This window comes from Physeter macrocephalus, chromosome 13 (assembly GCF_002837175.3).
Source record: "Physeter macrocephalus isolate SW-GA chromosome 13, ASM283717v5, whole genome shotgun sequence".
NCBI classification, from domain to species: Eukaryota; Metazoa; Chordata; class Mammalia; order Artiodactyla; family Physeteridae; genus Physeter; species Physeter macrocephalus.
The window spans coordinates 21,098,630-21,115,025 of record NC_041226.1 but is presented as its reverse complement, the minus strand read 5'-3'; the positions used below and the strand labels follow the sequence as shown (position 1 = coordinate 21,115,025).

The 16,396-nt window shown below is 40.8% G+C and overlaps 1 protein-coding gene across 1 annotated transcript in view; it reads left to right on the top strand.

Moving 5' to 3' along the window:
* The window catches only part of LRCH1 (leucine rich repeats and calponin homology domain containing 1), a 183,847-nt gene extending 171,315 nt beyond the window's left edge, over positions 1-12,532 (top strand). Inside the window, 3 exon segments of the mRNA XM_055089619.1 lie at positions 385-522; positions 3,243-3,320; positions 12,197-12,532. Coding sequence (XP_054945594.1) covers positions 385-522; positions 3,243-3,320; positions 12,197-12,403 — 423 coding nt within the window. The 3' untranslated portion in view covers positions 12,404-12,532.
* The last annotated feature ends 3,864 nt before the right edge of the window (positions 12,533-16,396 follow it).

Here is a 16,396-nt window from a genome sequence, read left to right as displayed (position 1 = left end):
TGAGGTGCGCGAGCTCAGTAGTTGTGGCGCGTGGGCTTAGTTGCCCTGTGGCATGTGGGATCTTAGTTCCCTGACCAGGGATCGAACCCGCGTCCCCTGCATTGGAAGGCGGATTCTTTCCCACTGGACCACCAGGGAAGTCCCAAGAAGCCCATTCTTTTAAAAACTCAACTAATTAAAAATTTTAAACACAACTGAATTTGTTTTTCTACAGAAAGATTTTTATTTTAATATCTTTCGAAAAGGTTGAAATCATGTCAGTGTTTTCCACGTGTTCTTATCCTTCTCCATAATGAAACTTAAGTCTCAATTCATGAATACCCATAACTGTATTTTACCCTCAGTTGCCTGAGAGCAATTGGCTTCCTTCTGATTCCTTCCCAGAGCATCGAGATGAGACTCAAGGTCAGCCTGCACGAAGACCTGGGGGCTGCCCTCATGGATGGCGTCGTCCTCTGCCATCTAGTCAACCACATCCGCCCACGATCCGTCGCAAGCATCCATGTCCCCTCACCAGCAGTTGTAAGTAACACCATATAAAGGGAAACTAACTCTTACATCAAACAAACTCCTTTGGGACAGTATTGCTGGTTAAAGATACCGATGGGATCTCCAGGACCCTGCTCAAATCCTCTGTGTTGGGCCCCAAACAACTAGAAGAGCAGAAAAGGAATAGCATTTCTGAATGAAGCAACATTTTCACTGTAAAAAGGGAAAATATTTAAAGTAAGTATGTAAATGACAGAAAAGGAACTGACTTCAAATATAAAGCAAAACACGTTAAAGAAATGCTTGGGCTGCTAACTTTAAGACTGTAGAGACACAAAGATTCATTCCTCACAAGGAATTATTTAAACAGTGAGAAGTCTTTTTGGAAAACTTCTTTTGGTTGATGAGTTCTCTTCTAAATGGAAACTCTTTCCTCTATTAGTTATTGAGGATTTTAGGATAGCTCTGAAAAGATGTGGATTCTGTATAAAATATCATTAGTAACCTGTCAGGCCAGAGGTTGGTCAGCTGGTCATTAATTCAACAATTCCTTGATCACTGGCTGTGCTCAGGGGTAGGTTGGAGATACCAAGGAAACTGGGGAAAGATGAAAGAGACCGAGTGAGACACCATTAGTCCCTAAAAATCCTCGTCTCCATGTGGGGGAGATAAAGCAGGCACTGGCATCCTCTTCCTGTACATCATGGACCATATTACCATCCAGAACTGGGCTATGGAATCATTTTATGGTCATTCAGATGAGGGAGGGAGAATCAAAGATAAGCTTGTCTTTGAAGCCTACGTAGGGTTCAGACAAGTAGAGAGGAACCTCTATCCATACTATTTACTATTAGGTGAAGCAGAAGAGTTTAGGGGCTAAGAATGTAGGGGTTGGATTCCAATTCCACATCTATATAATCCATGCGACTTTGGGAAAGTTATTTAACCTTTCTTTAACTTGATTGGCTCTTCTCTGTCATGGAACTGCTCCCATGAGGATGAAATGAGGGCCTACATGTGATATAAATGCGAATGCAAGCCATTGTGATCATTAGTGTTTATGAACAGATTTTTCAAAAGCCAGAGCCCCCAACCTCAAGGCACAGTGTTCATAAAATATCATATGAAGAGTGTGTGGAGTGAAAGCCACATGTGAAGCCCCACTCCCCGCCCAGGAAAGCATCGGAGTGGCATTATTTTTCTTAGTTTCTTTTCTCTTGGCAGCAGGAAAAATTAGCTGATGATCGCATTTCAACCATCAGTTTTCTTTCTATACAGTTGAGTATATTTTTCCCTTCAAAAGACTGACCACTTTTTTGCCTCAGAAAACACAGGGAAACAAAACCAAAACAAAACAGTTTGTCTTCTGATTCAAATCTGCTTTATCTGCCTTAGTTTGGGCAGTAAATTCTGTCCTATAATCGAATATGAAAAAGTTTTGAAGTCCAAACTACTGTTAAGTTGTTTGAGCTGTGTACCAGATTCTCATTCAGTATTTTTCCCCAACTCATAAGAAAGAAAGTACGATTCCTCAGCCTCCAATTTAAATATACAGTTATTGTGTTATAAGGTATGAGGAATATGAATACTGTGTACTATGAATCATGTATCTACACACATTTGTATATTTGATCAATTCTTCAGGAAAAAAATGCTACATCCTTTGGTTGTCACCTTTTATCTTTTTCAAATAAAAAACTTTACTTGAAAATATAATGGGAATAATGCTTGATTGGAGAAAATGGAGAAATGCAGGAGGAAAATACATCATGTTCTGTCCCACCACCCAAAGACAACCACTGTTTACATTTTGGCTGTTATGCTGCTAGCATTCCTCCTACATATAAGTTGGTTTTGAATTGTGAGCTTCTCATATATATACTCTTTAGTGGTTTTTAAAATTTATGAAAACCGAAGTATTTCCCCAAGTCATTAAAGCTCTTCATAAATATCCATTTTAACACCTGTGAAATATTTTAGCTTATGTTATTATATTGCAGTTTTCCTTTCTAGAAAAGTTTCTAAATGTCCACTTCTCAGAAATTCTTCACTGAGTATCTTGAGCTCCCATTGACCAGAGCCAGCCACGGCGTAGCAGTAGAACCCGCTTCCATCTGCCGTCTGTGCCTTCACTGTCCACTCCCGTGTTTGCACAGGTTGCTCGCTCTAACCTAGAAGGCTGCTCCCCACCCTGCCTCTAATCTCCTCGCCCTGCACGTCACCAGCTTTCTAATAAAACCGACTGCTTTGGCGAGAGAGAGAGTCATTGGCCTGGTGAATTTAACCCTTCATATGGAAATATATTTGCTGATGGGAAAAGGTGATGTTTATGGTATACTTTTAAGTCAACTAAAGCAGGTTACACAATAGTATGATCTCATAAAAACCGTGTGTGTGTGTATCCACACGTATACATTCACACACATGTGCAGAAAATCTTGCACGTATGTATATACATGTATGCAGAAATTCTACATATAAACATATCTATGTGTGTGTATATATATATATATATATATATATATGCATATCTTTGTGTACACACGCAGTGTCTAGAAGAATATAATCCAAACTATGAACAGCTCTTTAGGTGAATGTTTCTGGATAATTTTTTGTGGTCTTCTGTTTGCTTATGTATTATTTTTCTCCAATAAATGTGTAGTACTTCTGCCATTTAGAAAGTTTAAAATTTAACCTGTTATTACAAGTATTTCTCTTAATAATTCTTTATTTCTGAATATTTGCATTCGTAGCCTAAACTTAGCATGGCCAAATGCAGAAGAAACGTGGAAAACTTTTTGGAAGCATGCCGAAAATTAGGAGTACCAGAGGTAACATCAAACTTAGTTCCAGTAACTATGTTTGAGTAAAGATTTTACTTAATATATGTGTTTGAACCTGTTGAATAGATATACACCTTTGTCCATCCTTTTTCATCTCGGTCTTGCTTGAGGAATAATGTTGAATAAGTTATATAAAATTTTAGTTTAAATTACTCTATTGCAGTGAAATAAAAATGGCTTAAAATGGTATGGTCAATTCTGAAGGAAAGGGGAATATAATTTTTTTAAGGGTTTGAAATAAATACGAAAGTCCAAACTTAAAAAAAACAACGTAGTCAGCTTGATTCTCGTCTCAAAGAGCAGAAATTGCTGAAGCTTCAGTGAGCCTTCTGTGGGTTACACAGGGTAGAATTTTGGAGGTGATGTTTTTTCCCTATCCAAAGATCTTAAGCAGTAGTTGACCACTGATTTGTTGATTTGCACTCCTTGTAGGTTTGGGATATGTAGTGCAAAATAATAAGCATTGAAAATATTATAATTATTGTTATTATTATCATTAATCACAACCATTCATAATAACAATGTTTGTATATTGCTTTATAGTTTGTTAACTGTTTGCATTTACGTTTTCCCCTTTAGTCCACTCTAGACCCAACTGGCAATTCCCTGTAGCCAGCCCAGCAATGATTTGCTACTTTTTCTTTCTCCCAAGCTAAGCCCCAGCCTTAGCCTCAGCCAGATAGCTGATTTGGGTCTTCTAACAACTTTACTATCAGTAACATAAAATGATTTCTTAGGGAGATAAAAGACAGCTCACTCAGAATTTGGGGATAAGTTGACAAGCTTTTCATCATTGTGTTAAAGGGAAATAGAAACTACCTTTCTTAAAATTTTCTTCTGTCTGTACTAATGTTCCAGGAATAAAGTAACTACAAACTCTATCATGAGATACTGTTTTTGCGTATGTGAAGGAATTACATTTTCATGCAGTTCTACTCATTGATAGGAGTTAGTTATTGGAATTGAGTAAGGCTTTTTCTCCCTCCCTCCCTCCCTCCCTCCCTCCCTTCCTTCCTTCCTTCCTTCCTATTTTTCAGCTTGTTGACATTTGAAGGTGAGAGTTAAGTGGTGGGCTTCTAATCTTATTTGAGGAAAAGGAGAGAATTATTAAAGCATCTTTAAGTCAAAACTGTACCAATTAAAAGAAGCTTTCAAATGCATTTTTAAATAGAGTATAATCTTTATATAAGGTACTAAATGTCTTTATGATCAATCCAAATGTCTTTCAGCAGTGTTAGTCTGTGTGTCTGTATTGTATGTGTGCATTCTACTATTGCCCATACATTCTTGACTTCAGATGTTCGTGAAATTGTCGTGCGCCTACCATTTTTAATGATTTGATTCCATCATGGGTTAATAAGATTTCCCATGTGTGAATCAAAATTATCACACCAAGTTTCAGATTGTAAATTATTTGTGTCTGTACTCAAAAGCGCTGATGAGTTATGACCAATCCCCTGTGATATTTTAAAACTCATCATTTTTCTTGGCTTATGATGACACAAAATGACGTGAAAATGCCCTTAACCATTTATTGTGAGTAAAGATTGGTAATTATGATTTCCTTTTAAAGTGAGGAAAAGGAAATTAAATTAGCATCAAAATGCAGAGAAAATTTTATCGTAATATCTGAATTATGCCCCTAGCACTAATAGGCAACTGATAATTCCAGAGACAATTGAATTACAAGAAGTAAATCATCTTTTCTGCCAGTGTCCCAACTTAACTATGCTTAGTAAGAAATATATCACTAAAACAAAAAAGAAAGAAAGAAATACATCACTGAGGCTATTTTTGAAACGATTTTTAAGATTTGAGGCGATTTTCAAGTCTGCATTGTGTATGTGTGTGTGTGTGATTGTGTGTACATCTGTATCCATCCTGGTGGATAATCCAGTAGCATCCTACTGGGTGACTAGCGTTACATTAAGTTCATTGCTACTAGAAGAAGTCTGTTGGTTGGTTAGCAGTTGAACTTCTTTAATGAGACATGTTAAAGGAAGGGAGGAATAGTCTAGTGGAAAACCAGAAACTGCAATTGGAGTGCAGCTGGCAAATCTTGCTATATATACTCAAAGGAGCGTGCTTTCATCTCTTGGAATAAATGAGTCATAAATTATTGGAAATGAGGAAATGTTTTCAGCTAGGAATGCGATACTAAGTTGGGGGAGGGGTGGAAATAACCCCTTCTTCCACTGCTTAAGATGGTTGATGATTTGAGTGTGTATGTGGCACACTGCAATGCTAGCTGCAGGAATTCTCCCCTTGCAGTCAGACATTTTAAAAGCCTGGTAACTTAAAAGCGGAGGACCTTTAACATCACATTTTCTTTTTTTGCTTCAAACTTAACATTTGGGTAACAAAATACTCACTGATTTCCCGGCAGCTTAGCGAATTCCTCCTAATTTGCAAGCTTGCCCTGCTTTCTTCTCCATCCATAACTTATCTACATACACATACGGATAAGTCACGGAGATCTGGGATTCTGTATTATTTTAAGCTAAATAGCTAATTGACAATGATAAATCATCCTGTAGAGACTGAGAAGTCACAGCTGGCTCTCAGCCCGGGTTTGTTGCCCTTTTGTAAAAGGATCACAGTTTGAAACTACAACCCAAAGTCAAGGTCGGCAGCTTACTCAGTTGTATCAGGTTCATCTGGGTGGAATGTGGTCACTGAGCAAACGATGACACATATAAATTAATACGATGGGAAGGAAGCGGTTTTAAAATTGTTCCAGTTGTTATAGGTTTTATCATATTTTCTCTAGAAGTCCCCAGGAACCCAATCCCAGGTACCTGCCTCAGGATTGGTCAAGGTTCATGAAGCGTTTTATTGTGGTGCCCAGTGGAGAGGCTTCCCTGTAAATGTGGCTTCTTCGAATTGGCTGCATTCAGAACTGCACACAGTGTAAGCGGCCTAGTTTATTTGCAGAAGGTCGGAGTATGCATCAAGAGTAGATGGATACGGCGACTCTAGACCTCTGTCTGTTATTCCTGATGTTTGGATGAGGCTAGATCTATACCTTTCTTAGTCCAGGGGCACAGACAGGACTTCGCAGTCAACGCCACCTATAGAAAGGAGTTGACATCACAGAAAGAAGTCGGTGTTGGGTTTCTGGAGAAATTCTGTTAGGGCGACAGCAGGCGTATTTGCCATCATCTGTGAGGGATTCTGGGAAGAGGCAGAGGTTTGCTGATGAGAATACCAAGGGCAGATCCTGAAAAACAAATGGGAAATGCCGCCCCCCCCGCCCCCACCACCCCGGCAAGTTCCTTTTCTGGTGGCAGAGTTAATATCTCTTCAGGTAGTTATTTCAGCCTGGGTCACTTCCTGCTGCCCATTTCCAGTGCCTTGGGGTTTTTTGTTTTTGTTTTTCTGTTTGGGGCCAGTTCTTCAACTACAGGGACAGATTGAGCGCCCGCCGCCTGGAAGGAGAGGCGTGAGGGCGAGTGCGGAGGATCTGTGAGCAGAGCGAGGGACACGAGGTTTGGGGTGAATTAGCTGCACCTGTGCCGTTAACTGGTGATGTGCCCTGAGGCAAGCGCATTAAAGCCTGGAGCCGTGAACCACTCGCCGGGACCTTCTGGCAGCTGCATCATCTTCTCAGATGCTCACGGTTGAGGCTCGGAGGCCAATATTTTATTACCATGCTCGGAGGAAAATGAGGCCCAGAGACGTTACACAATTTCCTAAGCTCATGCCCGCAGCTGGGAGGCAGCAGAGCTGGCGTTCGAACCGCGGTCCGTCCGCGTCCAGCGCCTGCCTTCTTTCCGGCACACACAGGGGCTCTCTGCGTCCAAGTTCCCTGCTCTGCAAACTGCAGGTGTTGGACTTAAGCAATGGATTAAACCACATTCTACAGAGCCCCTTGATTCTTTCGGAAGCCAAGCCGGGGCTGCAGTTCACTCCCACCCCCTTGATTCAGTCACGGCAGTTTCTCCTTTGCCTGTGTGGCATGCATTGGCTTTCCAGTTAAGAGTTCCTTTGGGGGAAAAGTGTCCTGTTGCTAATTGTAGTTTGAAAATCACTAGACCCTTAAGGTTTCTTTGAGCTGATAGTCCATAGACGCTCAGCTCCATCCCGCAGCGCCATGATTGCTTTCCCCCACCAGCTCCTCTGAGGCAGGAAAATTACCCCACGTGCCTCAAGGCACCCTGGAAAATCTGGGGGTCAGGTGATGTTGCTGGCACCATCCCATGGCCTCTTGTAGTGTTGATGCCGGTGGTCAGACTGTGCAGCTGTCTCTGACCTCTGGTGCAAGTGTCAACTTGATCTTGAACACAGGCTTACCCTTGGCTGGCTTCCAAATTCTTCACTGTAAACTCTTTGTATCACCCAGGAATCTGACTTCAATTAAGCCTTGGGGTCATGAGCCTATTTGTGGACATACTGAGGCTTCCTTTGCCTTTTCTGAGTCAGCTTGGTCATTCCTGGCCTCTGATCTTGATGTGCAGGATTCACGATTGGCTACTGGGGGTCTCCAGTTTGATCCAAATTTAGGGCTGTTTTAGGGCTCTTACTAGTATTGTTTCAGGTCGAGGGAAATCTCTCATTTGTGAAGCATCAAAAGTATTAGAAAATAGATATATATATATATATTTTTTTTTTTTTTTTCTCACCCGGGGAGTATTTCACCTTGATTTTACTTTTTTGGAGGGAAGTGTTTCAGGTCGAGGGAAATCTCTCATTTGTGAAGCATCAAAAGTATTAGAAAATAGATATATATATATATATTTTTTTTTTTTTTTTACTCACCAGGGCAGTATTTCACCTTGATTTTATTTTTTTGGAGGGAAGACACTCTGGTCTTTTTCTAAAGGGAGATCCCCTGGTCTCTCTCTCTCTCTCTCAGAGGAGACACCCTGGTCTTTTTCTGAGAGAAATTGCCCTGGTCCCTGTCTGAGGGGAGACACTGACGTCTCTGTCTGAAAGGATGCTCCCTGATCTCTGTCTGAGGGAAGATGCCCTGGTCCCTTTCTGAAGGGAGACCCCCTGGTCTCTGTCTGTCTACCTGATGTTAAATAAGTAGCCTTGGCCTCCAAACCTCTGTAAGGAGCAAGGTCCTTAATTTAACAGACTTGCCCTGTTTAGAGGAGGAAGGGACATGGAATAGAAATGCACCTTGTTTTCTAGCTGCCCGGCCCCTCCTGTTCATTACTGTCTCCAGAGAGGAGTTGGGGAGGAGGGTCAGGGCAGCAACTCCATCAGCTGTACAGGGCTCTTGCCTGCCAGAAAGCACAGAGGCCAGAGGTCCTCACTAGACGGTGGGAGGTGGAAGGTTTTCCTTCCATATCTACAAGGACAGGTCCCTTGGTGTCCAGCCTCTGCATCAGCCAGATGGAGTTAAAAATAAAATCCTAAAGTACACTGAGATGCTAACGATGATTGCATTGATACAAGTGGAATTATGGCTGGGTCTTCTTTTCAGTGCCTTTCATATTTGTATTTTGTTGACTTTTATAAGGAGACATTATTTTTGAAAGTAATTGCAAAACTTTTCCTACTTTATACCTGTTATAAGGGTTTAGGACAGTTTATGTAAATTATCTGAATTTTTTAAATTGGAAGACGTTCTATAAATTGAAGCTACCTTTTTTGTTTGTTTGTTTTAATCTTGAGAATAGGAGATATGAATTCCTTCGCCTCTTTGAACCTTATGTCTCTTTTTTCCCCCAAATCAATGACTTTAGTATCAATTTAAGTCATAACTAATAAACACTTTTGGGGGATGGTGAGATTCTTATTACAAGATTTATTTTAAGTTTCCATTTACCTTGGTTACTTCCGAGGTTGGATGATCAGAGGTGCAGATTGACACCAAGTTATTATTTTATTAATGTAAATTTTTAAATCCCTAATGCATGAGGAAGAGCCAGTCTCTAGCTTGTAAAACCAGTCATCTCCAATGGTTAGTAGGTGTGTATCACCATTCATGTAAGAATCCTTTCCCCCCATGTGTCTCCTGGTGGTAGAACCACTTCCGGTCAATGGTCTGACATTGGTACATAGTTGAGAACAAATACTTTCTCGAAGCAGCATCTTCAAAGAGCTTGAAATTGCATTTCTAGATGAATTAGCTTACTGATATTAGAGTTACTAAGTGCATAAAATTGGTGATTCGTTCTTATATAGCTGGAGAAAATTCTGGAAAACTTTTCCTACCTCACTCCATTCTCTGCCAAATTACACCTTGTCAGTTAGGGCTTTACATTTTCAGAATGACCATCAACATTCTTGTGCTATGACATTTCAGATTAAAAATGCTTTGTAAGCATACTGCCTTTCAAAATTAAATTTAAATAAACAATATTTGTAAGCATACTGCCTTTCAAAATCAAATTTAAATAAACAATATATTCTAAATTTCTTAGAATTAGTCTGTATTGTACTCAGAATGCCTGTAAATTAGACCTTTTGATAGATCTGTGTACAATTTTGTTTCTATCTATAGTATTTGGGGAACCTGAGTCAATCTTTAATAGTAATCTTAGTCACACACTCTTGTGTTGACTTGTATGAGAATCGGTTAACTTCTGGCGATTGTGATTTCTGTTCACTGTAACGAGAATTAGCATCTGCACTTGCCTCTCCGGACTCTTGAGTGTATTAACTATGTTTTTTAAATGCCTTGCAATAATTACTAATGCTCTGTAGATACATGGTGAAATTTGGCCTCTTTAAATTTCCTTCCTTTTTAGTGTTTTCCTGTTTTAATTATAAGAAAAAAGTGAAGCATAATCTGGAAGTCCCTCTTATTAAGACTGAAACTTGGAAAGCACAAGGGTCAGAAAACTCCCAGGTTCCCCTGGCAACTTCGGCCCTGGTTCCCATCATAGCATCCTTGAGGGACTGATCTGACGGCCATGGGCTGTGTGACGGGGGGTAGGATCAGAGAGTAGCCCACACTGCACACATGATGATGCTTCAGATTTTTGCCTCCCAGCCAATCTTAGACCCCTGCTTTTTTCTTCAGAGATCGTGATTTAATTTAAACCGCCCGCTGTGGACTGTGAGTCTAGGCTTTACCCACTTTAATCTGAATAAAAGCCCAGAATCTGGGGCATCACGAAATTATTTCCAGAATGAGAAGAATGGTCTGTGTTGCCTACCCGTGCGAGAAGTGTACTACTGAGTAAATAACACTGGAAACTGCAGACAATCTAATTCTTAGTTCTTCGATGGAGTTGCTGGGGAGCAGAGCAGACATTTTCCATAGGGTTCTGGGAAATGTATTGAAATATATCCTGGAGATAAAATGATTTGCTTTGAACATGGAAATACCACTTTGGTGACAATCACATTTTAGTGTGCGTACGCCTTCTGTCTTCTGTCTGTTTTGCTCAAGCACACCATTGCAACAGAAAATTCTTACTGCAATAGGAAACTACTTCTCGTAGATGTTTCCCCATCTGTTAGCTCCCGATCAGCATCTCTGTCACAGTGAAATCCATTCTATGTGTAGCTGTTTTAATTCTTGAGGAAATAACAGTGGTAGCTTGCTTCCTCTAAATGCGCTGAGAAAAGATGCACAGGCTGAATAGATATAACATGATTTATTAATATCCTTAAAAAAAATCTTTTGTTAAGAGGATCTCTACCTTCATAATTTAAGATTAGGAGCTTTATGATCTTATTCAACGCACTTACATTGATTATCCCTCTGTACCAGAGGGCATCAAGCTAACTGCAGAAGATAAGGGCAATCATCTTAGAATCATCTTTCAGTAGCTCTGTGATTTGCATCTGCTTAGCAGTGATGCTAAAACAAAGGGCAGTATTGTTGCAAAGTATATTATAAAATATATAATATATATTTTTTTTAAATGCTTTGCCTAATTTGGACATAAAGCTGCATTTATGCAATCTCTCACAGATATTTTCAATCCTTGTTTAATTTGGAAACAAAGCCAGAACTTTGGTACATACTGACATAGCAATTATAATCATTTTTAATTTGAAGCTGCGGTCATTTCTGGTTCAGGAATTCAGGGTATCAGAAAACCATTTGCTTCCTGATAGCAGTAGGCATCCAGAGGTCAACTCATAGGACTATCTTATTTGTGCGTTTAGTTGATAAAGTAGGAATTCTGCCTCCTTACATGGTGACTGTCAAGTAGACAAAACACGGAGGCCTGTTCTCCCGGCCCCTCCCCCTACACATACCTGTTTAGTGGTGAAGAAATTTACATAATTCCTCTATGCAGGAATGTACTTTTATTCTAACTGCAGATCTAAGAAGCCTCTTTTAAATTTTTGGTTTATGTCCAGTTGTAAAAATGTGAAATTTAATGTAGTTTTTGGGCACATGTAGGGACATGATTAAAACTAGCATTCCCCAGAGTTTATCAATAATCCTGAAAGGAAAACAAATTAGGCGCATGTATTACCTTTCGGAGAGAAATACTTTATATTCAGTCTTCATAGACCAGGGTAAAAAATGCACTAAGAGAATGGTGAGGAAAGGTGGGGATTAAATTTTTAAGTTTGTATTTTTCCCTTTAGTGAAGTGAAGACCTAAATGTCCCAGGTGCGAAGCTCTTATTTTTATGCCACTGCTGACTCATGATTAAAACTGTTTGAATACCAGAAGGATGTATAAATTACAGAACCTTCTATTCCTCGATAGTGAGATTCTGGGTGAGGAATTTCTTTGTCCTATTTGCATAGACTGTGTTGGGTATGCTGCTTTTTGGAATTAATTAAAAAATCTGTGGTGGAACGGGTTTTACCTGCTTGAAATAAGGGGCTACTCTTGCCATTTGCTAGTAACTAAAAATGTGTGCTTCTTTTCAGCCGTTGTTCTGTGTATTTTTAATTGTATGCACTGTCTCTTTCTGTTCTGATGGCTGCCCTCGGAATAGGCTGACCTCTGCTCTCCGTATGACATCCTGCAGTTGGATTTTCGTCACATTCGAAAGACTGTTGACACTCTGCTGGCACTCGGGGAGAAAGCCCCACAACCAACTTCTGCCCTCCGCTCCAGGGACCTTATAAGCTTCTGTCTTGTCCATATTCTCTTTGTAGTGCTGATCTATATCACTTACCGCTGGAATGTTCTGTCTGCATAATGCCCGCATGTGCATCTCTACACTCTGCTCTGTCGCCCTGCTCCATGACAGGGTCCTTCCTCCCTCTGGGCCTTTGCCTTGCAAACTTCCATCCCTGTCATCTCTTCAGTAATCTCTGGAGTTTTGAAGCCGAACGTTTCCACATCAGATTTTCCAGCACAAACTTTACAGAAAGCAGCTCCCATTAGATAGTTTCTCTCACTTGCTGAGAAACATTGAGGACAGAGTGTATCCACACCTCTTGCTTCCTCATCCCTTAGTGCCAGCAGCAGTGCTCTGCAGCGCCTCTTCTCTCTCCCAGCGAGCTTTGCTGCCCTGGGTAGAGCCGAAGAAGGTTCCAGAACAGGAGCAGAGGGGATTTAGCATATGAAAATCTTTCCATTGGGTCAGTATTTAAGTCAACTCCTAATTCAGGATTGGGCAATTTAACTGTAGAGGGAAGACAGAAAGCCAGCATTGGGGGTTCAATTTGGTCTGTAACAGTCTTTAATAATGCCACTGTTGACCAAGTTGAAAAATACCATCTGGAGAATGACTGCTTTGCTGGCCATCCAGCTGGCTTCCTCCCTGCTTCCTGCAGCAGGAGCTGTGAAGGGCACCAGGGAGAGTGACCCCCCCCACTTCCACCCTGAGTGAGCCCCTCTGCCCTGCTGCCTGAGACAGAGCTGTGTAGAAGGGCGCTGGAGAGGAAGGGTCCGGCGCAGTCAGAGTGCCCGCCTGGAGGACCCACGGCACACCACTCTTTCTGCGTAGTTTTACTTATTCCTTGTTTGGTCTACTCTGACCGAGGCTCTTAGAAAAGCATTTTCCAAAAAGGGTTTCTATTTTTAAATAATGTAATGGGTCATTTCGCTTTTTTTTTTGCTACATCACATCATAACTTCAGGTCTAGAATGTGATGGATTTGACAGTATTTATTTTCAAATAAAGCCATGAGTTATGGAACATTCTTGGGCCTAGGGCTGGGGTTACTATGACAGCAGCCAATAAGATTGCTCTTATTTTAGAAGAATGTAGTTTCTTCAGTGACTTGAAATTTCCATTTAACCTTGGATTTCCAGTGACATTAGCAACCTGCTTTTATGTTTAAGTAAGCTTAAAGGATTATATATTAATAACTATATCTGCTTTCGGAGCAATGAGATCAGTTTGCAATTAAAGAAAAAAGACATTAGAATCTTATCTAGGACAAGATATTCCTGGATCTGGGATATCATTTTATAATATGAGACGGCCCTGCTCCAAGGTGAAGACAGACTCCCCTATGCTTCAATTTACATCTGGTTGCCAAATATTGTTCCTTAAATTAGGGGAGGGGGGGATGATGGAGTTCACTTCCTCAAGATAAATTTCTAGTTTACTCACATGGAAACAGTCTTTATAGATGGCTACTAAGAAGATAATTTTATTTTTCTGAACATTTCCGTGAATCCGGGGGACTTGAGGATGTGGAAAGGTTACATAGTTAGAAGAATATATTTATAAAGATCCTTTGTTGGTAAATCAGATCAGATTTTCTAACAGGAGACATTCTTTACATGATAATATCTTGAGTTAACTGAGCTTTTCCCTCCTGATTTTGGGTTGATTGGTGAAATCAACAGGGTATGTGGAAGTAATCTAACGTCAGTTGTGTAATAAGTAACCCGCAGATGTACTGATTTGCCTTTGGTGCTATCTTGTACTCTTCAATCTGTAACACAATAAAATCCCTTTGTACCATGTCTAACGAGCACCCTGAGCCATAAGTTGCTTAATAAACACATTTTGGGTGACAGATCCAAGTTTTTATGGGCCCATCAATACGTAAATTTGTTTGCATCCAGAGTCGCGCTCAGCACTTCTGTCCAGCTCTGCAGCGCATTGAGGCTTCCCTTCAAGGATCACTGCTGTTTGGGTTTTTCTTCTTGAAGGGGGTGGGGGGGCACAGGGGAAGAAGAGAGATGACTTACTGGGTGACCACCTGAAAGAAAATTCTGTCCATGAAAACTGAGTAGCGCAATCCTGGGAGATCAGATTTAATTTTCAGTGCTGACTTGACATAGTTCTTTGGCTGTGTTCATATTTCAGTTCCGGCATCCAAAGTATTTTTTGGGTGCACTTTCACTTCTCATGTCATTAGTGTATCTGTACCCTAATGTGTTGCTCCTCTGGGGATCTGTTAGGTGGTATTTTTTCATCAAGTAGTCTGGTAACAAGCAGAACACAATTAATTTAGCCCTTGCAGGCAAAGCTTGGAATGAACTGTCTTGCCCATTACTGCTCATTTCTATTCAGAATATTATTAAGCCTCCCCTTGGTTTTTCCCGAAGGCACTCACACACCGACTCATAGGCTAGCCTGATGCCTGCCATTGCCACGCGACTAGGGATACTTGGCCAACCCACTTGTCATCTGAGAGGTGGTTGGGTGATTTATATGTGCATACTAAATCTTCCTCTCACAAGGAAGACCATTTTTTTCAGTACTTACAATGCCTGATAAAAATTACCAAGTATTTATTTACATATTCTTTTTGAAATAGAAAGATCTATTTGAAATAGAAAGTTCTCTTTCTCCAGTTCTTCCAGTTGGTAGCAACTTGCTACTCCGTGTCAGGATTTCCAAAATATGTGACAACTAAGTAAGTTCTATTAGTTCCTTCTCGTTACGGATTTGTGGTTCGTATGCAGCTCATTGTACTTGGGGAGAGACGTATAGAACAGTGCTTGTGGGAAGGGCCTTACAGAACTCAAAAGCAAGACAGCTGAGTAGGAGTTTCATCAATGAGTAGATAAGTAAAGGCACTTGATATCCTGATACTAGTTATTTGTGAGTAAGAAATTAAATTTAGGGCATGGTGGCTGGGGTTATCCCTCTAAAACCCATGCTGGTCTCTGTCATAAGGAAGAAGGGTGTTTCACCTACAGGGTAAAAGTCATGGACAGTAGATTAAAATTTCAGGAGCTTGAAAGTGGTTCGGGATGAGGTGAAAAATATTTTAACGTGATTTTCTTTCAGGAGATTAGGTTTTTAAAATTAGGCTTCAGATTTTGAAATTAGTTCTCAATAAACTATCAGGTATATAAAATAGAATGTATGCTTTTCTCCTTAAGACTATGAGGGTCCAGTTCCTTGCTTTTTCACTGGATTTTGTTTATGATTGGGTTCATTCATTCATTCCTCAAATATTGAATGAGCACCCTTTGTACAAGACCCCATCTTGGGGATCAAAAGGTGACCATGACACATGACCCTGTCTTCAAAAATCAGGAGTCAGCAACTTCTTCTGTAAAGTGCCAGTAAATATTTTAGGCTTTGTGGGCCATACCGTCTCTGTTAGGACTACCCAGCTCAGCTGCTATAGTGTGAAAGTAGCCACAGACATTCGTCAATGTGTCTCAATAAAACTTTATTTACAAAATCAGGCTATGGGCTGGATTGGCCTGTAGGTTTTTGGACCCTGTGTAGTGGATCTAGTGGACAAATAAAGAAGAATTCAATGTGATAAGGTCCTGTGATAGGTCAGGTACACGATTCTGTATATGAAACATGTGGACAGGGGGGCCCAACCCTGATGGGAGTGGGTGGTCTTTGAAGCCTTCCTGGAACCGTGATGTTTGCACTGAGGCCTTAAAGATGTGTAGGAATAGCCAGGTGAAGGGTGTATGGATTAGGGAGGTGTGAGAAGGGGTAGTTGTGTGTAGAGAATAAATGTTCTAGAAAGAAGGACTAGAAAGTAGCACGGCTGGAAAGCAGAGAATCAAATGAAGAGTGACAAGAAATCCTCTCTGTCTGGAAAAGGTTGACATGGTCTGCATTTCACATCGGAAGAAGCTGCCCCTCGGAGCCCTCACACGGCAAAGCAGGAACTGAAGTTCTCTTACATTAAAATGATGCAGAGGGCTTCCCTGGTGGCGTAGTGGTAGCGCGTCCGCCTGCCAATGCAGGGGAACTGGGTTCGCGCCCCGGTCTGGGAGGATCCCTGCATGCCGCGGAGCGGCTGGGCCCGTG